Below are 24,894 nucleotides of genomic sequence, written 5' to 3' on the forward strand. Positions count from 1 at the left end.
CAGGTCCTTAATATATTACAATCGACCGTTCCTTAGGGTTGGGGGAAAGGAGCATCAGAAAAGCAAGGACAATGTCATTCCTCTCACCCAAAGGCAATTAAAAAAACTGCAATAGGAAATAATTTTCACTTAAGGGGAACAAAATCATTACATATGACATAACATACTTTTTAAGCAGCCTTTAGTCGTTATTAGAAAAGATGGGCGTGTTTTATTTATTCATATATTGATATATGTATTCATATATTGCCTTTTTATAACAGCAATTCATTTTGTTTTCAAATATAATACATTAAATCCAACTGAGGAAATTCTCGATTCCCACATGTAATTAGTGACAAAATCATTTTGGCATATATAAGCAAATTGTGTCAGAAGTCCATTCCTGTGGTCATTAAAGAGGCAAAGGATATAGGGACCTGTCTTTTTTAGAAGCTAAAAGGCCTCTTTGTACAAATGGGAGAAGAGGCGTTTATTCAACAATGTGTTGAATTCCTACCTGGTACCAGGCGCTGCTCCAGGCACACCACTGTGTGCATTCCCAGGCACACCACTCATTCCACTCCTTACAATTCCAGAGGGAAGGGAGGTGGGGGGGGGGGGGCGGTGTGCATGAGAGGAGATGGTTGTGGGGCTGCAATTTGCTTCCCATCTCATGCTCTTCCATGTCAAGTCCTACACGTTGATTATTCGTATCCTGTACTTCTAATTCAACAGTCCAACTACATTTGGATCTTCTTTTTGTTTCCATCATTTTTTTTTCAATGGTCTGTCTTCATCATTGAGTTTCACTTGGGTCTCAATCTCTTTGATCTTATTATTTAGAAATGTTTTCCTACAATTCTTCTAGAGATCTTACACACAATTCAGCCAGTTTTATATTTCTTAAAACTTATAAGCTTCTTGCTAACTATGTAAAGGAAAAACTCTTAAAGGCCATAACAACCTGTGATAGTCTGCCAGCCTAAATCAATAAACAGACTTCACCATCGCTAGATATGCCACCTGAACCTATATATATGTAGACTAACAACTCATTTACCTGCATGTAGGAAGTGAACTCTCCCTCATTCAGGACTTTTCAAATCTTCTAGCACTATTTAAGCACCTAGATCAGAAATTGCACATTGTCAGCCTGATGGCTAATTCAGCTTGGCATATGTTTTAATTGGCACTGACAGTGTTTTTTGAATTGAATTTCCATGTCTTTGACTGCACCACACCTTCCATTGTATATATGCACTCCATTTCACTAATTTATATTACCTGCTGGCTCTTGAAGACATTTGAATTTATTATCCCTCATAAGGATGGAAATCTTTCTGAAAAGTGTTATGTCCTTCTCAGTCTCCTTAAACAGAATATTTTAAATATAACTTAACCTCTTAATAACTCAAATAGAATGGTCTTATCTTATCCCTTTCTATCTGATTATTAACTACTTCATTTCACCATTGCCAATATGACCTACCGCACACACACACACATTTACAAACACACACACTTTTTTGACATACACAAACCCATTCTAATCCTTCATTGATCTGTGGGCTAGGAAACAAGAAGGTAATTTAATTAGAATTGTGTGCAAAGTATTAGAAAACATGCTTTGAGTCAGAAAGTCCTTAAGGAAGATGCCTCTTTACAATAAACTTTAGTGCAAGTTCTTCATTGACCATTTGACTGTTCAGAAGTCATCATTGTTCAGGTACAGGCTCTTGGAAACAAAATGGTTGATAAACATATGACTCCTGTCTAATGAAAGAGTTAGTAATTGGAGTTATGAGGACTGGATTTCCCATGAAGAAAAACGTATTAAGCTAAAAAAAAAAATAAACTAAGCAAACAAGGAATCTAATGAACAAAATAAACTAATGAATAAAATAGAACCAGAGGCATGGGAACATGGAACAGACTGATAAATCTCAGAGGACAGGAGTGGGGCGGGGCATTTGAAGAGAGTAACCAAAGATCTTACATGCACATATGCACTAGCTGTGGACATAGACAATAGGATGGTGAAAGCCTGGGGCAGGGCAGGAACGCGGTGAAAGAGGGCAATGGTGAGGAGGGGAAGGGACACCTGTAATAGTCTCAACAATAATGATTTTTTAAAAACACAATGTACTAAGTTAAATAAAAAGCATGTGCACTGACCTTCGGTTCTGGGCCATTACTGCCAATTACAAAACAAACCACTAGAAACAAGCAGCCACAGATGTTATACCCTTCCTTTGAGCGGGTTAGGAAGCACTAAGGGCATTTGTGCACCCAGCACTGTCATATGAGCTATTCAAGTAAGCAGCAAACCTCTTCTCATCAATGGACAACTATGCCCAAGTTAGCCCAGCCAAGAACCTCTTCTCTCTCTGCACTCAAAGGCCACAAAAGCAGCTCCCTCCGAAGGGCTAGGGCTGCCTTACTCTCCTCACTCAGTAAGGCCCACTGCCCACCCCAGGCGAGGCTTCTATTCCTTCTCACCTGGGTGGCTATAATGACCCCACCTCCCAACCCCCCACCTAAGCTTCTGCCTTTTATCTCTCTCTCTCTCCCTGAGCCATCCTGGCCAAATTTTCTAACCCTCTGATCTCACTGCATTCTTCCAAATAGACAAACTTAACTCTGTCTCCCTATTAGCTAGAGAGAGAAAAGACTACTTTCCTCAATCCTCATTATTCACTTCTACCTGACCTTACTGCAGCCCCCAGCATCATGGCCAAGCGTGGTTATCGCTCTGCTTTCCCACCACACCATAGCCACACCCCTTTCTGCCTTTGCACTTGCTCTTTGTCCTTCCAGAACACTCTCTTTTCCTCTCTGTCTGTCCAAATTCCACCAATTCATGTCTCTACTCAAGAAGTCATTCCTAAGCACACCACTCATTCAATTCCTTACAGTTCCCGATATTTAAAGCCTTCCTTTTCTTTTCCAGCTATCCTGGTCACATGCCCTGGATTGCAGCAGGGGTCTTAAATAAAACTTCTTTTGGTGGGTCTGCCCAATTTTTGTCTTTCTAAATACTAACATGTTCAATGAACACAATTGACCTTGTAAATGAAGAAGACCCTAAGAAAGGCGAGGTTTCTATTTGGAGAAAATGCAGTACCTCTCCCACAATGATATATTGCCCTTCAAGCTCCATGGAGAAAGTACGAATAGGCTAGGTTCCCAGATATGTAGCAAAGAAAGGGCGAGTCAGCCTCCTCCCCTCCCCCAGCCCACCACACACTTGCCAGCCAGCATTTAAAATGCGCTTCAGCGTGCTCTTCTTTTCATTTGGAAAGGAAACAAGACTTGACGTTCTGTTTCTCCCATTTCATTAAGAACAGGGGTCATCCTGGGAAGGGGAAAGGTAGTTTCCAAGAGAAAGAAGACTTGTGGGGGAGTGAGGTGGAGAGGGGGAACTGGCTCATCCCTTCCCATTAGCCTGCTTCACCCTTTGAAGAGAACAAGCCCAGCTTTCATAGTGAATTATTTTCAGCATAGCCTCTGCCAGGACTCGGCTTTCCCTGGCTAGGGCAATACCCAGAAGGATTGAGTGATAGCTCAAGGTCAGACAGGGTATCCAGACTGGACTGGTAGTACTAAGACAGCTGGGAGATAAAGGAGTAGAGGGGGAGAAGGGAGAAGGCAGGGTGTATGTGGTAAAGGGAAGCCCAGACAAAGCTGAACCTGGGAGACTCCCCCCCCCCTTTTCTCTCTCTCTCTCTCTCTCTCTCTCTCTCTCTCTCTCTCTCTCTCTCACACACACACACACACACACACACACACACACACACACACACACTCCTGCAAGAAACACATTCTTTGCGTTCTCTCCCCTCTCTAACTCCCCCAGGCATGTCTATAAATAAACAGTAGGACCCCAGCCTGCAAGAGGCCCATTTTTAACTCTTGCAGTGTGTTCTGGCTGTAAGTGTCTAAGTCCTCACACAATTCTTCCCTCCATGGTCTACAAAGCACTTTCCCACATGTAATCTTCACCTGATTCCTACATCACACACTCTAAAGGTCCTGGGAGCCTCTTCTCACCAGTACCACGCAGAGAATCATGGATACTCCACACCCACACTTTCAAAGTTCTTAGCCTTAATGTGATAAGCTTCAAGTTGAGCTACTCAAAAAAAGTTGCCTATGATCTTGGATGAAGCATATATGGCTGGGGGGGGTTCTCCATATGTGTCACACCTCCTGGGCATCCACCGTGCAGCTGGTGACACAGCTTATGCCCTGTGGCTGCCTCCTAGACCATGTCCAAGAGCACTGCAGGCGCCTGGGCTCCCAGGACCTGTTGAACTGGTCTGTGCAGATTGCCAAGGGAATGAGCTACTTGGAGGACGTGCAGCACAGGGAGCCGGCTGCCTGGAATATACTGGTCAAGAGTCCCAACCATGTCGACATCACGTTCACAGACTTTGGGCTGGCTCGGCTGCTGGACACTGCTGAGATGGGGGCAAGGTGCCCAAAAGTGGATGGCGCCAGAGTCCATTCTCCGCCGCTGGTTCACCAACCAGAGTGATGTGTGGAACTATGTATATAGGAGGTGAGGACTTTGGGAACCAAACCTTATGATGGGATCCCAGCCTGGAATATGACCTGCTGGAGAAGGAGGAAGGGCTGCTCCACCCCCATCTGCAGCATCAACGTCTGCAGGATCATGGCCAAATGTGGGATGATTAACTCTGAACATCGGCCTTGGTTCTGGGAGTTGGTGGCCAGATCCTCCCGCATAGCCAGGGATCCCCCAGCACTTCATGATCATCCAGAGTGAGGACTTGGGCCCTGCCAGCCCCTTTGACAGCACCTTCTACTGATCACTGCTGGTGGATGATGACACGGGGAACCTGGTGGATGCTGAGGAATGCCTGGTACCCCAGCAAGGCTTCTTCAGCCCAATCCCTGCCCCGGGTGCTGGGGGCATGGCCCACGCAGGCATCACCACTCAAATACCAGGAGTGACGGTGATGAACTGATGCTGGGGCTGGAGCCCTCTGAGGAGGAGCCCCCAGTACCCCTGGCACCCTCAGAAGGGGTGGGCTCTGATGTGTTCAACAGCGACTTGGGAATGAAGGCGACCCAGGAACTTCTGAGCCTCTCCCACATGACCCCAGCCCTCCACAGGGGTACAGTTTAGACCCCACAGTATCTCTACTCCCTGAGATCTATGGCTACGTTGCCCCCAAAGGTGCAGCCCCAGCTGGAATACATGAACCAGCTAGAAGTTCACCCAAAGCTCCCCTCACCTCTAGAGCACCCTCTGCCTCCTCCTCAACCTGCAGGTGCCACTCTAGAAAGGCCCAAGACCCTCTCTCCCAAGCCTCTCTCCCCTGGGAAGAATGGGGTTGTCAAAGACGTTTTGCCTTTGGGGTTGCCATGGAGAACACTGAGTACTTGACACCTGAAGGCAGGGCTGCCTCTCAGCTCCACCCTCCTCCAGCCTTCAGCTCAGCCTTTGACAACCTCTATTACTGGGACCAGGACCCACCAGAGTAGGGCTCTCCACCCAGCACCTTTGAAGGGACTCCTACAGCAGAAAACCCTGAGTAAGTGGGCCTGGACATGCCAGTGTGAGCCAGAAGGCCAAGTCCATTTAGGCCCTGCTGACCCCTCAAGGAATGAGGAAGACCTGACTTCTGGCCTGTGTAGGGATGACATGGGGAGAAGGCCCTAGGACCCCATCCAGTGGGTCTGCTATGCTAGGAACCTTTCTTTCTTTTCTAATTCCAGGTGGCTGGGAGGGGCCCAGCCTGGCTGGAAGAGGAGCCCTGCCCAGCAGATCCAGGGTCCGATGGGTGCCACAGCCACCGTCTCCTCACCTGAAGGAGCAGCCCAGCCTGGTTCTCTCCTTCCAGATCCCTGCACTGAAGACTTCGGGAAGCTGGGCCTAGGAGGGAAGGAGAGTGTCTAGAACAAAAGCAATCCATTTAGAGACTGTCCCCGAGTCCTGACTCTGCCCCCAGGCAGAAGGGAACAGTAATAGCGCCCAAGTCTAGTCCTGTATAGAGTGCTTTTTTGTGTTGTTTTTACTTATATTTTTGGTGGTGTTTTTTAAAAGATGGAATAAAGACTCAGGGGGAGAACAGGTATTGTAGAAGGAGGTGACCCCTGGGACTAGGGGAGAGATGTCCTTTTCCCACACCTACTTTCTCTATTTGCAAATATATTTGGGGGATTTCCTATGGTTCAAGCCACATGTATCTTAAAACATCATTTGCACCCCCCAAATAATTAGAGCAACTATCTCTTAAAAATTTTGCTCTGTCCCAGGTACTATGGTAAGCGCTTTACAGGCATGATCTCATTTAAATTTAACAATGATCCTCAGTTGTCAATATGATGGAGGCACTTTATAGATGAGGCAAGGGGAGCTCGGAGGTTATGTTACTTGACTGCGATCCTGAGTGGAGAGTGTGCATGACTTTTGAACCCAGGTCTATGTGACTATAGTGCACATGTTCTCAACCCCTGCCCGGAGGCCCTGTTACTAACAGCCCTTTGGCAGCTAAGATTCCAAACCATCTGCAGGAGGGTCTGGTCAGACATCTGGAATGCCAGGCTGATAATCAATTAAACAAGGCCTAAAATGACATCTTTTACTTTTCACTTCACAATATCAGACTAGGTATTGTGGATAGAGCAGTAACTAAGACAGACAGCTCCTGCCCTCAAGGAGTCTATAGTCCACTTACGGGAGATGGTACCTCAATGAACTCACAATTAAAATGCAAATACCAGTTCACCAAGAAGTTCCAAATCAACAGAGAATAAACATGACATGGTTCCAACTTGTCCAAACACTGTTCTGAACTGTGCTATGTCAAAGTATCTCCTTCCCTCTTAGCTCCCCATAAATATCTCAGACAGATTCCATTACTTCCTGTCACGTTCAGTTATAGAAATGTAGCCCAGGCCAATGTAAACTCCCATCTCGTATGTGATCCAAAGCCTTCTGCCTTCTCAGAGTGGGTAAGACTTGCTGCTGAAGGGGAGCGGTGTGGTGCAAAGGAGGGGCCTTGAGCTCCTCCTCCCCACCCCCTACAGCTGACATCACAGACTCTTGTGACTGGAGATCCCTTCATCCAGAAGGTGGTCATCTTGGGTGGGAGCCAGCAAGTCAGACCAGGCCCAATACCCTCCTCAGTGTCCTTCTGACCCATGGGAAAAGCAAGCATCCTGCCAGGCCAAGCTGTGAGAGAGACTCTGCCCCTTTGCCATCCTTTCTGGCAGCCCTGCTTTCTCTTTCCAATGTCTTTTCCCCCCTGGAGCACAAATAGACACAGCTCAGACTGCAGGACTGCTGCCCAAGAAATATGATACTATGTTCAGCCAGAAAATATGATACCAGTGGTTCCCAAGGCACACCCCCTTCCCAACGCACCCCCACTCTCCTGTGTTGTGGAGGGAAGAAGCACCCCTGTCCCTGCCCCAGGAAGAAACACTCTCACAGGAGCTCTGCTGCCTCCCTCCACCTCCCCCCACGACTTTGAAGATCCCCACCCCCTTCTCCAGCTCAGCCTCCTCCCCATAGGCCTGGGATGGGGGCAGGGTTGATGGCATTAAAACCAGTTCTGCCTCTTCGGCTCTTGGAGACTGGTTGAGCTCTCTTTAGAAACATGGAGTGCTTAAACCCCTTTTTGTCACCTTTGGGCCTTGGCAGTCATTCCAAGACAACAGGAAAGGTCTCACTCAACATCCTGTTACAGACAAAACTATAATTGTGAAACATGGGATGAAGGAAAAGAACATGGTACTATGAGAGGAAATGTCCATACTGTGGATCTTGGGTTCAAGTCCTTACTATCTGTGTGCCTTTGGGCCGGTTACTTAACCTCTCTGTGCCTCAGCTTCCTTATGTATAAAATGGTAATGATAATAGTACCCACCCAATAGGAGTAAATAAGAAAATGTAAGTAAACCTCTTAGCATGGTGCCTGGCATATTAATAAGTGCTCAGTAAATATAAGCTTCATGAGGACATGAATTGAGAGATCCAGGCACTTCACAGACACTCAACCACATTTGATGAAATAATGCATGAGGGGCACTCTCAAGAAATGCCTATTTGAGAGTAGGTAGTCAGAGAAGACCACTCTGAGGAGGTAACACAAGCTTTGACATGTAAGATAAGGGGACATCAGCCTAAGAGAGAAGGGAAAGCAGGAGGAACAATGGGATTAGTTATTTTTTGCCTCCTTGCGGTAAAATTTCTCCCAAGTCCAATTTAGGTAGATTGTACTTGTATGACATTACATAATAGACCTAGAAAAGTCGCCTTCAACATTTTAATACAATATTTAAGTACAGAGTTACAAGATGCTAATTCTCTCAAAACCAAAGGTTGTCATAACTCACAGGAGCTGAAGTCCTCCAGCTGCCTCTGTCCCCAGCACAGCAGCTCCAACAGTGCAGCCAGTAGCTCCGCCTCTTGCACTGCTGGTGGGTTGGTCAGGAGTCTTCTAGGAGCCCCCAGCCTTTTCAGGACACACTGTGTGTTTGCAAAGGACTCAGACACCAAAACTCTGAACTTTCTCTGCAATATCATCCCAGGACAAGGTTCCTACTCCTCCACCTATAAAATGCTACAGAGGTTGGCCTCAGTCCACCACCCCCATGACCTCTTCTCTATGCCCTCCTGTAACTGACAGCACACTGCCCCTGCCTCACCTTTTAAGAGACGAATTGGAGGGCAGCTAGAACAAAGAACCAGAGTGAGGAAGGGCATGGGAACAAAGACAGGTGGGAAGGACATGGCTGGGTTTGCCCAGTCGCAGAGCATACCAGCTGAGAGTTCTCTCTACAGCAGGCATACATGAAAAGAACAGTGAATAAAGGTCAAAAGAAGGATGCTGACAATCAAGGAACTAAAGGGCTGAGATGTGAAAGAGTACGTGAATTAAAGGCTTCCAAGATTCATGGGACCAGGGCAAGAAGGCAATTGAAGGCCCAGCCCAGCCAGCCAGGACCCTTCTCTTCCACCCTGACTTCATCCTGCACCACTGGGAACCTCATCCTTACCCAGTGGACACTCCAGCCCGCATGTCCAAGTGCTGTCCATGTCAACTCCTCCACCCCACCTTCCAAAAAGCCACCTCTCAGGACCAACGGTGCAGCCACTGATGGTGTAGTCCACCCTCCGGAGGACACACTCAGAGCAGAGTCCGCATGGGCCCTGGAGGTGGGCTCAGTTGGAGAAGCAAATCCAGGGTCCAGGGGTACCAGGAGCATAATTTAGAACAGGGGACATGCATGGGCTCCAAGTGGGCACATCCCATTGGTCTCATGGACTTCTCACTCTTTGGGTGGAGGTACAGCTGGAGAACATCAGAGAAAGACCCTCTACAGTGCAGGGGGGCTGAAGGGGGTGTCATGCACTTATTAGTACCAGAAGGTAGAACTAGGACAAGTGGATACAAGTGAGAAGGAAGAATATTCCATAAAGAACCTGTCTCCCTCCTCCCCATCACCAACACGAATTTCTATGTCCAGCTCTAAACTCATCTGTATCTTCAGTTATTCATAATTGTTTGTGGTTGCTACACTATCATCTCTAACTCAGTACACGTTAGTGCTCCCTTACCCACATTTTCATTTTCTGCAGTTTCCGTTACCCATGGTTAACTGTGGCTTGAAAATATTAAATAGAAAATTCTGGAAATAAACAATTCATAAGTTTTAAATTGCACACTGTTCTGAGTAGCATAAAGAAATCTCCCGCCATCCTGCTTTGTCCTGCCCAGAACCTGAATCATCCCTTTGTCCAGAATATCCACGCTTATACATTACCCACCATTAGTCGCTTAGTAGCCACCTGGGTTGTCATAATTCCTGTCATAACTCCCAGGAGTCCCCTGGTATCACAGTGCTTACATTCAGTAACCCCCATTTTACTTAATAACGGCCCCAAGTGCAAGAGTAATGATGCTGGCAATTTAGATATGCCAAAAAAGAAGGCATAAAATGCTTTGTGTAAGTGAAAATGTAAATACAGAACAATAAGATATTTTGAGAGATCACATAATGTTCATTAGAGTATATTGTTATAATTGTTCTATTTTATTATTAGTCATTGTTATCCTCTTACTGTGCCTAACTTGTAAATTAAGCTTTATCGTAGGTAAGTATGCACAGGAAAAACATAGTATATAGAAGGTTTGTAGTTTCAGTCATCCACTGGGGTCTTGGAACATATCCGCCATGAATAAGGAAGGACTACTGTTTATGAAAATACAATCTTTCTCCCAAACTTTACAATAGTCCCCACTTCAGTCTGTAGTAGCATTGCTTTCCTGTGCCCCAAGCTAAAGCAATGGAATCATCTACTCTGTCCTCTTCACCTTCCCCAATACGTAGTTTATCTCTCTGTCTGAGTGGGAGGCTGCCTCTCTCTACTCCGGTCTGACGCACCCTTAGCAGATAAACAAGGCCTGGGAGACCATGCTCGGAATCAGAAAGCAGGGTGGTGCGGGTGCCTAAATTTTAATAAAAATATATATTAAATTTTAATTTTGGAAATAAATTTTTAATTATATACATAGATAGATTCAAGTAAAACATTGAGAGGCCTGATTTGGAAATTGGCAAAACAAAAACTGCATGTCAAAGCAGTTACCATCTTTGAGAAATAAAAGTATCTTAAGTTTCATCATGAGTCGCAGGAGGCATCCAGTCAGTGGCTGCACCCACCTGCAGCAGCCTCGCAGGCATATGACAGCTCCAATGGCATTTCAAGTTCGTGCTTCCAACATGAAGCTCTAAGACCCAAGAACATCTATGACAATGACAGTTGTCACAAAAATAGTTTAATGTGCACATAGAAGAGTTGCTGTTTGCTACCAAGGTGGTTGCTTTGGGAGTTTAGTTCCATTTTTAAAAATTGCCAGCCAAGAGTTTGGTAGCAACAAAATCAAGATTCTGGCAAGAGGCTGGGTCTGATTCCACATGACCTAAATGGTCAGCGCCAGAGTGTCAGCTTCCACGAGGCAAGAATTGTATCATAAAACCAAAAGTAGACATATGAACACATAGCTTATAGCCTATTAACTAGAGCACATCTGAAGATTAACTTTGAAGGTTGCATATCCAAGAGTGTACACAACTGGATATGTGAGTCTTTGTGCATCTCTGCTTAAAGCCATGTCTAGTTACTTCGAATCTGATCAGCATTCTAAGTGGCTGGGATAAAAAATCTACTGAAGGAAGTAGGTGCATGTGACTCACTAGCTCCTCCAACTCAGTGGACTCAAACTGTCATGAGCTATTAATGCCAAGATCCATTAACAGAGCATGAGTGGGGCAAAGGGGCTATGAGACGCTGCATCGGCAAGTAGCCAGGAGCCCCACCTATTAGCGTTATGACTATCCTTTTGTGCTATGTAGCATCTATTTCTTTTGTTGCTGTAGTGGCTAGCTTCTGGCATAGGTGCAGCCTGATCATTGTTTCCAAAAATGGTAAAACTAGATGATGATATAATGCAGTTGGAACTGATGCTAAAGTGGGAGGCTGCCTCTCTCTACTCTGGTTTGACGCACTCTTAGTAGATAAACAAGGGCTGGGAGACCGTGATAGGAATCAGAAAGGGGTTGTGCAGGTGCTATAGTTGTAGGTGGTGGTACCAACAAGGAGCTTTCCACTCCATGGTGCCATTTAGAAGGTTAAGGGAGGGTGTTTACCATCTTAAATAGGACTTCCCTTTTTGTGCCCCAGGGGTAAGCACTAAGAATCCAGAGGATAGCTGGTCCTTAACAGAAACACCTAAGAATTTAGCTTTATTTTTCATTTCTACATCAGCAATGAGAACACAAAGGAAACTTTTACTCAACTTGACGCAATCTGGCATTTCAAAAGAAGGTTAGTAAACCACATACAAATAAATGGCCCGTTGTCATGAATTCAAATCACATCCTAAAGACTGGCAGAACAAAATGTTCCAAAACATTTTACTATTCTTACGAGTTTTACAGGAGGGGAAGAGTAGGTTTATAGTTGTTCATATAAAAATCTATATATATAAAAGGTTAAGTGACTGGCTGGCCAGTACATATGACACGCACTGACAATTTAAAAATAAATGTTGACTCGTGCATGCATGGTACATATAAAGCTCCTGCTGGCACCAATTGCATGCATGTTTTAACTTTATAGTACTATATTATATATACTATTTTGACATGTAATTTTTTGCAGTAACGTAATTACCGCATGAATCTTTCTTCTAATTAATTTCCTTTCAATGTGCACGAATCCGTGCACCAAGCCACTAGTAATATAATAATTAATAAATAATAATAAAAGAATAAACTCTGGGTTTCACATACTCACAATTGTAAACTTTTTACTTTGCCCCACCCTGTATAATGAAGAGATTATTCCTACCTACCCAAAAATATATTGAAAATAAATGAAAGTTTTATATAGGATGCAAATGGGAAAGGTTATACTGTGCTTATAGGTATTAATAAAACCTGTTTAAATTTATTACAAATACATATAAAAGAGTATATGTATACATGTATACACATGCATAAGTACATATGGAATAATATGTATCATGATACAAGAAAATTTTGCCTAAAAATGTAATATTTTTAAATCCTTGTTTGTATCCCTTCCAATTGCCTCCATCTTCCTCCATTAGAAGTAGCCACTATGCCAAATTCTAATTATTTCCTTGATTTCCTTTAGATATAGAGATAGATAGATACATAGATAGATCTGTTAAAAATGTATATATTCAGTTGTGTGGTTCTGAACCTTGTGTAAATGAGTTATACTGTATATATTGCCTGCCACCTGCTTTTTTGCTCAATTTTGTTTGTGAGATTCATTTGTGTTGGGAGTAGTAGCTGCTATTCAATTCACTTATGCTTTCTATTCCATCCTATACTAATAAAAGAGAAAAATGGTAATTGGCGTACGACCGATACCTTTTTCATTGGCTAATCAGTGAGATATGCAAATTAACTGCCAACTAAGATGGCAGTTAACCGCCAAAAAAGATGGCGGCTAATTTGCATATTGCAGGCAGGATGGTACAGCGCCATCAGAGAGCGGGTTGGGGGTATGAGTGCCAACAGTCGCCCGAGACCCGATCCCGCCGGCAAACCGGGACGCGAGCCGGCGGGGCAGCTGCGGCGTCTGCCTGCACTCACGCCCTCAACCTGGGAGAGCGGGTTGGGGGCGTGAGTGCCAGTGGTCGCCCGGGACCCGATCACATGGGCCGGCAGGGCGACTCGCCCCCAACCCGCTCTCCCGCCCAGCAGGGGACCCTCATTTCCCCCCATCACTGGTTCTGCCCCCAGCCCAGGCCTGACGCCTCTGTCAGAGGCGTCAGGCCTGGGCTGGGGTCAACGCCTGAGGGCTCCCAGTATGTGAGAGGGGGCAGGCTGGGCTGAGGGACACTCCCCCCCGCCCCCCCCCCCCCCCACACACACACACACACACACACACACACACACACCCAGTGCACGAATTTCGTGCACCGGGCCCCTAGTTAAAATGTAAAATTTTAAGAATTCAGAAGTCAATAATCTGGGAAGGGTGTATGCAAAAAACTAAACCTGACAGCCCATTTCTCACTCAAGGCATTTGCAAATGCTGAAGTTCCAGTATGCCCTTCCTTCATAAGATTTTGTGATTCAGACATCTGACCTCCTCTAACCCCAGACTAGCATGGAGCAGAGGGGCATGCAGATGCTGGCCTGTCTGAGCCAATCAGAAAGTCTCGTTATCCTGTCCAGTGTTTGGTTCATGCACGGACATGTGCCTTAATTCTGGTAAAACATGGTGGTGAGGGTAGGGGAGTCTTTGGTGAATGGTGGGATGAATTCCTGGGAAAAGGTTATTCAGCCATAAAAAGTGACATAACGAAGAGATGAGTTTCTTCTCCTGGATGGTGTTGTGTCTGCAAATAATGCTGGGAAAAGTGGACACCATTTCGTAATGAGGAAGCAAGTTTGCACAGGGACAATCAAAAGGAATGAGGCCTGGCTGCCATGGCTCAGTGGTTGAGCATCAGCCTATGAATCAGGAGGTCACAATTCGATTTCCAGTCAGGGCACATGCCCAGGTTGCAGGCTCGATCACTAGTGTGGGGCGTGCAGGAGGCACTCAATCAATGATTCTGTCTCATCATTGATGTGTCTCTCTCTCCTCCCTTCCTCTCTGAAATCAATAAAAATATTTTTAAATAATAATAATAATTAATAAATAAATAAAACTATTGAGAATGACAGGGCAAAAACATGGCAATAACCAGAGTTTAAAGCTACTGAATTAACCAACTTTGAAAATACCCTACTTTGGCACTCGTATTTATGAGATCATAAATTTTCTTTATTGTTTCAGCTAGTTGAGTCAGGGAATCATCTTGCAACCTAAGGCATCCTCATTAACATACCCTTACATACAAAAGATCATAGAAGAGAAAAGGAGAGACTAGATTGGTAAAATTAAGACATCTATGTTCAGGTTGTTTAGCAGGAAATGATTTTGGCAGGGGCAGGGGAGTTGGGAGAAAAGGTGAGGGGTTCAGACTATACCTGGTGATGAAAGTTGAAGAAGAGAGTCTGCAGATTGAAGCCCAAACTTGTGCAGAACCTTTGAACTCACAGTAATGAAGATGCGCCCAGTTTACTAACTGCACTAGGGATTTCCAGTCTTCCAATTTGGGGATAAACTAAAAGGAAAGCCATAAATTTAGAAAAGAATAGAGTTCTTTCTTAAGTAACTAAATTAAACCTTGTTGGGATTTTTTCAAGCCATTCTCCCATCTTAAAAAATTGTAAAGATTTTTTAATTGATTTTTAGAGAGAGGAAGAAAGTGGGAGAGAAACATCAATGTGAGAGAGAATCATCTATTGGCTGCCTCCTGCACACGCCCTACCGGGGATCAAGCCCACAACCCAGGCATGTGCCCTGACCAGGAATTGAACCAGCAACCCTTTGGTGCACAGGGCGATGCTCAACCAACTGAGCCATACCAGCCAGGGTTCCCATGTTAAATTTTAAAAGCAGTGCTGTTTCTGCAATTAGGTATCAAGAAGTAAAATATGATGACTCTGTTCCATATGAAACCCTTAGGAACACACTGCTTTTGACCAAGCTCTCCTTCAGTCATTCACATGAAGCCTGGGGATAAACCAGCATTGGGTTAAGCTGGCACAGGCGACCAGCAAGAGCTGACCAGAGCCATGCCTGCCTGGAAAGCCCTCCCTCTTTAAGAAAGGGGATAGCTACAGAGGAGCGTCACTGGGGAGACTTCCAGAAAGAAGTATGAAGCAGAAGACAAAAAGTCACTGTGCAGCCTGAAGATCATTTTCCAGCCTGACTCAACCGGACATGGGACCTTGAACAAGTCATTTCCCTGCTCTTTTAAAAGTTAGGCATCGGAACTTTTACCATTTGCCACAGCATGGATGGAACTGGAGAGCATTATGCTAAGCGATATAAGCCAGTCGGAGAAAGATAAATATCACATGATCTCACGCATATGTGGGATATAACGATCAACATAATTTGATGAACAAGAATAGATTCAGAGGCAAATGGGGGGGGTTAGAGAGCAACCAAAGGACTTGTATGCATGCATATTAGCATAACCAATGGACACAGACACTACGGCAGTGGAGGCTTGCCCGGGGTGGGAATGGCTGGGCGGGAGGGGGTGGGGGGATCAATTAGGAAAAAAGAAGACATGTAAAACTTTAGACAATAAAAAAATAAAACGTTAAGTATTGGAGTCCCATGTCTTCAAGGTTACTGTTAGACTCCCATTTGATTTTCTCTATCCCATGGGAAGAGTGTATTCTCTTTCACCCAACCATCAGCATGAATAGAGAGCCAGAGGGAAAATAATAAGGGTAATGACCTCCAATACCAGAACGGTCAGGCAGATAATCCAAGAGAATGAAGCAGCTGGTGGGAACTGTGACAACATAAGTCAGATGTTCCATGTAGGAACATGTGCTTCATCTAAAGGAGCAGCTACTGTTCAATTCTAGGTAAATGTCACCATGAAGAAAGATCTGGAAAATTTTCCGAGGGAAAAATATATTAGATTTTTAATAAATGTAGTTTGTTGGTTGTTTAACCTTGGCAATAAATTCTGATTTTTTTAAAAAGAAAAACAAAATACCTTGTGTCAAATAAAATACATCTGCAGCCTGCAGGCCTATAAGTTTTACAACTTCTGAAGAAAAGGATGTTATGACATGATATAATTTGTTTTTCATAATTTGGCTTTTCAGTAGGTCAGTAGTTTATTTCCCCTTACATTTAAGAGACACTGTGCAGAAGCTCTTTCTGGAATGTTAGGCAAGAACTGAAACTACAACTGAGGTTCACAGACCTGCTGCCTCTCACCCCAAGAAGCTGAAGCCACTGCCCCCTACTATGCCTCTGTGCCGCTCCAAGCTTGCCCCTTCAAGAAGGTGCTGGAGCTCAAGAGATAGAAGCCATTCCAGCCCTTCCCACACCATCTCCTCCCCCATCTTAATGCTAAGAAGTGGCCCCAAAATAATCCTGACCCAGCAGAGTATGTATGATGAAAAGTCAACACAGATAGTGACAGTCAGGGGGACAGTCCCAGCACTGCCCCTGGACCCCAGCCCCAAAGATCAGGTGGTAGGAAGTCACCCACAACAAGCCTGGGGACTAGTGAATACCCTCAGGTGACCCAAACTAACCTCGCCCAGTTCTCCTTAAACTAAACAGGAGAATTTCAGTTCATGGTTTCTTACTTAAATATGACATTGACAAAGAAAACATACTTTGATCTTATATCAAATACTTTTATTCTTAAAGTGAGAAGTTCATTAAGATAGCTATAGTAGAGTGAAACATGTAGAGTAGAAAAAATTGTGGGTGCTAACCAAACTTCAAATACTGTCACAGCAGAGTTATTCCAATAGCACTTTGCAGCATGGCAGATCACACGTGTTAAAATTAACTACATTCTCTGAACACCTCGCAATGGACATGCACAAGTGATGGAAGCAAACATTTAGGGACTACTGTCCTTGAGATCTTACAGGATGTATTTATGCATACCTCTAAGCAAATATATTACAACACATCCAAAACAATTCACATTCACTTAAAAAATATATTTTGACTTCAAAGAAATTGGTACAAAGACTTAAAACAACAAGACGAATACAGGCAAGAAAAAGAATGCTACTTTTATGTGCAAGGTACTGGATTCTTGAATTGAGAATCAGTGTCAGTCCTCACTTCCAACATCACATTGAAAAAGTGTAGTGGAAACGTAAGTCACCTTCAATATGAAGGATGTGAGTTGTATACACTGACAACACTCTCGAAGACACAACAGCATTGCAGGAGGAATGCCAGTATACAGAGTGGGCCTTTTTATGAGGCCAAGCACTCATGAGTTATCGGATGACCCTTCAGATATTTGGGTTAAGCAACTACAATATTCTGGTTTAATCAAGGCACTTGCAAAGAGCTACCTTTGACATGACAGAGCCCCTACAAGTTGTTAGCCACTGGTGATGGCATGGTTTTTTGGTTAAGCAGCATCCTCTACTGAGAACCCAAGCATGATGCCTTGATCACAAACAAGGTCACTTATAACATTACAACTGCAAAACCAGATTTGCCTAAACTTCCCCAAATCATGGTTTTTGATCAATCATGTCTGAATAGAAAGGCTTCACTTAAAATCTTGATTCTCCAGAGTTACAATTCACCTTTCTTCAATACCTCCCAACACCTCTAAAGCTTGTTTGGTTCTTCTCCACAAAAACACATAGACTGGATCTTTTTCTCCCTTCTACAAATGATTTCCCCAGGAGAGAACTGTAGAACCAACTTAAAAACACAAAATAATCTTACATTTCTCACCAACAGTTAGGTATCAGACCTCCCACTCCTACTCTGACTTGAGCTACAGAGTCCTTTGTGAACACTTTGCCAGACGTTCCTCATACCATTAACACAGCTTTCCTTCACCATCAACTGTCCTTCTTCAACCTTTCCTTGCCCAATGTGAAAGCTAGTGAATTGAGAGGGAAGGAGAAATGGCATTGAAAAAGTATTGCTTTGATAAAAATGGGATTCCAGGCTATTACTTGATCCTCCACAGCAAAATTGGACAGCATCATCCATATAGGCCCCAACACTAAATTCTCCAAGTGGCTATCTTTTTTTGTAGCCAGGTCTCAAAGCTCAAACCTAAACCTACTGAAGGAAAGTAGCGAAGACTTCCTAATATTGAGCATTATATTATAGACCTAGAAGAAGTACATGGGGAATATGACAGGTCCACACCATTTACTAGGTTGCTTAATTCAGCGATAAGAGGCCAAGTTCTCCATTCTCCCCCAGCTCTGCCATTCTGGGAAGAACCCACTGGCCAGCCTCGGACTGCCAAAGATCGTTGACTCTAACTCAGTCTTGGGGGGAACCTGGTAGAAGGCACAGTTCTGGGATGCCATCTGTGTCTGAACGCCATCAGGTTTCCATTGCACATGAACAATTCTATAATTCTGACCCTCGTTGTTGTCCCAGAAGACCTGCCCGTTAGCCTGGTAAGAAATGCAGAACTCAATTTTTTCCTCGGTTGGAATGACAGAGGGTAAGTCAATGGCAAACGAGAAGGTGTCACTATCTGAGCCGCCATAGACATTTTTCATGTAGACACAGTCCACATTGGTGTAGTTTTTCCAAGTATCAAAAGTAATACGGATCTGGACCTTCTTCTCGAAGCTCACATTTTTGACCTTCACAGTCCCAGTCACTGTCCGCTCCTGAAGAGAGCAGTTCTCCAGACACACAAAATTCTTCTGGAAGTGGTTCCGAAAACTCAAGTAATCGATTGAAGGCTGGGGGAAGTCTAAAATCAAGTTTTTCTCCTCATGGAGCTTCAAGCCAGAGGACAGATCGTTAAGGTCCAAGAGATCCAACTGGAGGTCCCACGCTGGTTCTTCTGGGAGGTCAGAGAAGACATGGATGGCGGTGAGGGAGAGGCCCTTGGAATCTGCAAACACCACCCGTTTCTTGGCCTGGTTGTGTGGACTCTTCCAGTCATTCTGAGATTTGGCTTCCTGTTTTATATTGAGACACGGTTTCAGGGGCTTTAATTTGTTGACAAAATTTCTTCGTTGGAGGTCATCATATGGGCCCAGGAAATTCTTCAGAGGTGGGGAATGAGCCAAGCAGAGCCTCATGGCCACATCCACTGGCACGACTGAACTTGTCAAAGGCCGTGGATCTAAAACCTGGATCATTCTGGAATATGAGAAGAAAGGTAGTTGTCACCTGGATCTAGAATACTCTTCCCCTGTTCCCAAATACACACATACTATTTTGTATTGGCTAAATCATTGCCTGCACAGTAGGGAGGTGCTATCATATGTATTTAAAAAACAAACAAACAGTATTATAATCAGATCTGTGTTCCGTGTTTGATTCTACCATTGACTGGCCACAAGGCCATGGGTTAACTGCTTAAAACACTTGGGGAGTCTCAGATTCCCCAACTGAGACATAAAAGGGTTGGATGAGGTAATCTTTAATGTAGCTTTAAAAACCATTGGCTCCATTCTGGACCAGTGCTTTTCAAACCTCTCTGGTCACAATGGCCTAAGGAGTTGATTTTCTTTCTTTTTCTTTAATGCAGAATCCTGGGACTTAGAGTCACTAAGGCAGAACCTCTGGGGTTGGGGACAAGGAGTTACATATGTTCTTAAAGCTTATGGTGATGTTAATGACCAGCCAGGTTCTGGAGCCATAAGACTCTGTGCTTCCTCTGGCTGCTTTCCTGATTTTGCTATTGAATTGATTATACATCTCTGTAAAGGTAACACACTTGAAAAAAAAAAAGTTCTCATGGAACTGTTTTGAGAGTGAGAAGGCTGAAACGAGTGAGTGAAGTCAGAGAATTATCTCTGCACTTGGATTATCATGCTCTTCCTCATAAGCGACTGAAATGCAACCCAGCAAAGCATGCACTTACAAACTTCACACAATCTATGTTTCATGTATAAAGACATCTATGAAAAGACACATTTAAGTGGAAAAAGCTGATAACCTGAAAACTGAACTATTTTTATATTTATATTGTGTGTGTATATATATGAACATATAAATATCAAAAAAGTTCATAGGAAATGCACCAAAAAGTTAATTATCTCTGGGTGATAGGATTGTAGGTGATCTTTTTTTTGTCTTTGTACTTTTAGGGCATTTTCTAATGTTTGGGCAATAGATATTTATAACTAGAAAGATAATAAAGCTATTTTAAAATTTAAACAAAACTATGCTCAGCAATATTAAATTAAGAAGTGCCCATCAAGTAGGACTTTTTCCCTGGCCCTCAGCCCTCATTATGTATTGCCAAGCATATGGGCTTTTCTTCCCTATCCTAGCCTTACAGATAAGAGGTGTATGTATACTGTACATGGCATTTCTTAGTAACTCTTCACAGCAGCTCTAAGCAAGTAGGTCATTATCCCAAAATGGATAGTACTAAAAGAACCTCCACAGAATTTATTTTATCGGTCCTGGGATTTTTCTGGAAGACCTACAAACTTAGAACCAAAAAGAAAAAAAAAGCTAAAGCTATATTTGTGAGTCTAACAATCCTTAACAGGAAGGATTTTTCGAGAAGTCTGCTAAATGTGTCTGAGGAAGCCATTTAAGATGGTTTTGTGGGGAGGTTTGCTTTGTGGGTTTGTTTTGTATTTTTTACTTTTTGCACTTATTGAAAGGCAGTTTTAAAATTTAGCCATTTCCCCGAAATTTTAAATCCTGGCCAAGAGTTCAAAAATCATCCTTTGCTCAAACTCGGCCGCTGAGTTTGCTGTGGCAACCCGTGATAAGAAGAGTGGAGGACGACGAATGAATGCAAATATGGTCCTGTAGTTTTCTCCCCAAGCTAAACTCCCCAACCAGCGACGTCAGAGTGCCCTTCCCTCAAACGAGGAGTCCTTGGGGTCTTTGTGCGGGACCAAGAGATGACAGTCGGAATCCATAAGGGAATCAGAACTAGAGCCGACTCTCCTTGAAACAGTTTCTGGTTTAAGATGCGGGTTACCAAAATCAGCTCCGCCTAAGCACCGAGCAAATCTCCACCCCTCCCAGGCCTCCCCCTGCTCGATTCCACTCAGCAATGATTCAACGTGCCCTTCCGTGGGGTCTGCATTTGCAGAGCGGACAGAAGGGAAGCGCAGCCGAACCTCCCCGCAGCCGCCCGCAGCCCTGTGCTCCGGGGCGGAGGTCTGCAGCGAACCTACCTGGTGCAGCTCATTAGGCAGAGAAGCGGCGTCGGACCGAGAGATCGGCACTGGCTGCCTGTGCAAGTTCGCGCCCCGCTCCCAGCTGTCCCAGCTGGGCAGTAGCTCCAGTGGATTGCGGGTGCGGCTTCCAAGAGGCCTCTTATCTGCTGCTGACCACGTGGCCCGATCCCGCGACCAACCAGCTCCCAGCTGGGGCGCGAGCCCTCTCCGGAGTACGTGACCGCCGTGGTGCTGGACTCCTGCAGGGTGCGCACGGCCAGACGGAGTGAGCTCCCCGCGGGGGCGGGGGCGGGGGCGGGGGCGGGGTGAGGGCTGGCGCAGGGAGAAAGCCGCAAACCTCCCCCAGGCCGGGCGCCAGCTCAGCCCGGCTGCTGGGAAGGAAATGCCTTGAGAGTCTAGAGGCGTCTATGCACAGTTCAATCTGAGCACGGAAAGCTGGGGCTCTTTCCCCAGGCTTATAGTATTTGAAACGTTCATCTTGTTCATTGCTAGGTGCGTTCTTGCATCTTCTCCCGCAAGAAGTTGGCTGCATATACTTTGATTAGGGGGAATCCATAAACGCAGCCCGCGGTAGACTGAAGGCTGCCAGGAATGAACCGTTCTCTAACAGATGTCGCTAATTAAGCCCACCCACCCCATAAAGGGAGGTGGCATTTAATGAGAAGGCACTTGGTATTGCGATCTAGTCTTCAGTTTTTCTCCCTGGAAGAGAACCCTAAAGCCAGAAATGAAGTGGCCTTTTCCGCTCACCGGGCCGGTCAACCACAGAGCCAGTTGGTCAACCCAAATCCCTCGACTCCGTTTTGCCGTCCTTCGGCAGTGGTGTGGAAACCAACATGTTAAAATATCACACTCTTCAGTTTCATGACTCTGCGAGCCAGTTACTTTCACTGAGGTTTTGTTATTTTTGTCTGGTTTGGGGAGTTTTTAGACCATCAGCTACAACCATAAAATTATATTTCTAAGACGAGGACGAATTCTTTTTATAAAACTCACATCCTCTCTTAACATCAATATCCAGGGGTCAGTTAAAAAAAAAATTCCTTGTGTCTTTTAAGTAACTGTCAAACAGTGGAATTGTTAAAGTGGCGTGATTAGAATGAAGAAAAAGAAATACCTTCTGAGTATCACTGGGGAAGATACTAAAATGCTGGGGCTTGAGTTGTGAAATGAAATATCCAACTAGAGCAGTGGTTCTCAACCTGTGGGTCGCGACCCCTTTGGGGGTAAAGGACCCTTTCACAGGAGTCGCCTAAGAATATATATTGAATATATAATTACATATTGTTTTTGTGATTAATCACTATGCTTTAATTATGTTCAATTTGTAACAATGAAAATACATCCTGTATATCAGATATTTACATTATGATTCATAACAGTAGCAAAATTACAGTTATGAAGTAGCAAGGAAAATAATTTTATGGTTGGGGGTCACCACAACATGAGGAACTGCATTAAAGGGTCTCGGCATTAGGAAGGTTGAGAACCACTGAACTAGAGCAATTCAGTAGCCCCTCAGCCCAATCAAAGCTGGCGGAACACTAGAATCACCTGGGAATCTTGTTAAAATCCTGATTTCTGGGCCTCATCCTCCGGAAATTCTGTTTCTTTGTTACTAATGATGAGGCCCAGAAATCAGGATTTTAACAAGATTTCCCAGGTGATTCTAATGTGCAGCCAAGGTTGAGAACCACTGAGCTACACGACGAATCCAGGCACGTTTAGACTCAATTTTCACACCTGTACATGCAGATAGAGAGTAAGATTGTTCTGATTATTACATAAGATTGTGCAGATGAGAACACTCAGCACAGTGTCCAGCACAGGTATTCAACCCACATCAGTTCTGGCCGGTGCTCCACTCCTTAGTATTAATTTTCACTGTTACCACAGGAGGCCAAAACTGATAAGAGCTACTGATAAATGCTTGTTGAGCCTTTATTGTGTGTCAAACACTGCTCTAAGTGTTTTATGTCTTATCTTTTTAATTTTCACAACAACCCTAGGTGGTGTGTATCATTATTGGTCCCATTTTATTTATTTTTTTAAATATATTTTTATTGATTTCAGAGAAGAAGGGAGAGGGAGAGAGAAAGAGAAACATCAATGAGAGAGAATCATTGACCGGATGCCTCCTGTACGCCTCCTACTAGGGATCTAGCATGCAACCCCAGCATGTGCTCTTGACTGGAATCTAACCCGGGACCCTTCAGTCCACAGGCCATCACTCTATATCCACTGAGCCAAACCAGCTAGGGCTGTTAGTCCCATTTTAGAGGAACGATAATGAGTCATTTAAAGGTCAAGATCTGCCCACAACCTCACAAGTAAAACTTGGATTAAAATCTAGCTGATGCCAGAGCAACAACCACTGTACCACACTGTCTTCCTTTAATTAATTACTCATCAGCAATTAGAATGATGGAGGTGGAAGGTGTCTTAGGTAGCACTGGCTTCAAAGTCTTTACTTCACAGATGAGGAATCTAAAACTCAGAGAGGCTGTGCTGCTTGCCAGGGGCTGGTTAGGTCAAAGCCAAAATTAGAACACTGGGTAGAGTTTTCTCCTCTACTCATGATCATATGTTGAGCTTAAAAAGTAGATATTACCAATTAAAGTTATGAGAAATATAAAATAATAAAATCCCACTTGGGGGTAAAGGTATGCATACATAGGGAATAGAATATGCTCTACCAAAATTTTAACAGTTCTTATTTTTTTATGATGAGATTCACAAATTAACAATTGCCTCTCTGTATTTTTAAATTTTTCTACATTGAGCATGGACTTCTGTAATTAAGAAATCATTTCTTTTTTGCTATGATTTGTATTTGCTTTTTTCTTTTTTTATTGCGTAAAGTATTAAAAGGGAATAAATCCTTTTAAAGGACATTAAAACTTTCAGATTTAAGTAACACGTACAGCCTACCTGTTAGGTGCCAAGGACCGTGTCATTTATTCACACAGTCCTTTGGAGTTTGCCCTTGCTTCCATTCCTGCCACTTCCTCTCCTGCCCCCTGGAGGTGACTGATGCCATAAAAGCCACTCTCTGAACTCAAAATAGATCCGCAAACAGGGCTCTCCCCTAACAGGAGTCAACACTCAATAAACCTCTAAACCAGTCCCTCACGTCCTCCCCCTCCCCCCCCCAGCTTTATTGAGATCTAATTGACATATACCATTGTTTAAGTTTAAGGTGTACAACGTATTAATTTGATACACTTAGATATTATAAAACCATTACCACCAGAGCATTACCTACGGACATGTAAGTTGTGCTCTCTTGGCAGCTTTGAAGTATATAATACAGTATTATTAACCATTTTGTACATTAGATCCCCCAAAGTTCATATTCTTTGACCAACATTTCCCCATCCCCACCACCAGTTCCTGGTAACCACTATTTTCTGTTTCTATGAGTCTGTTGTTGTTGTTTTTTAAGATTCCACATATAAGTGAGATCATACAGAATTTGTCTTTCTCCATCCAACTTATTTTACTTAGCATAATTACACCCCCCTCACTTCCTGGTTCTTACCACCTTTCATTATGGAATGAGAGGAATTGGGATGGAATCAGTGTTCCTAGGAGTTGCAACAGTGAAGAAGTGGATTAGGACTTGTGGGGAGTTTT

General features: G+C 44.1%; 1 protein-coding gene and 1 pseudogene across 1 annotated transcript; one reads left to right on the forward strand and one right to left on the reverse strand.

The window, feature by feature from the left end:
• Positions 1–4,134: 4,134 nt before the first annotated feature.
• LOC132214656 (receptor tyrosine-protein kinase erbB-2-like) lies at positions 4,135–5,571 on the forward strand (annotated as a pseudogene).
• An 11,196-nt stretch (positions 5,572–16,767) lies between these two features.
• Positions 16,768–21,551, reverse strand: PPP1R3C (protein phosphatase 1 regulatory subunit 3C). The gene is made up of 2 exons (XM_059662822.1): positions 21,256–21,551; positions 16,768–19,249 (listed from the first exon to the last, which is right to left on the reverse strand). The coding sequence occupies exons 1-2, from the start codon at positions 21,267–21,269 to the stop codon at positions 18,310–18,312; spliced, it is 954 nt and encodes a 317-aa protein (XP_059518805.1). The 5' UTR covers positions 21,270–21,551; the 3' UTR covers positions 16,768–18,309.
• Positions 21,552–24,894: the final 3,343 nt, after the last annotated feature.

This window comes from Myotis daubentonii, chromosome 13, assembly GCF_963259705.1.
Source record: "Myotis daubentonii chromosome 13, mMyoDau2.1, whole genome shotgun sequence".
NCBI classification, from domain to species: Eukaryota; Metazoa; Chordata; class Mammalia; order Chiroptera; family Vespertilionidae; genus Myotis; species Myotis daubentonii.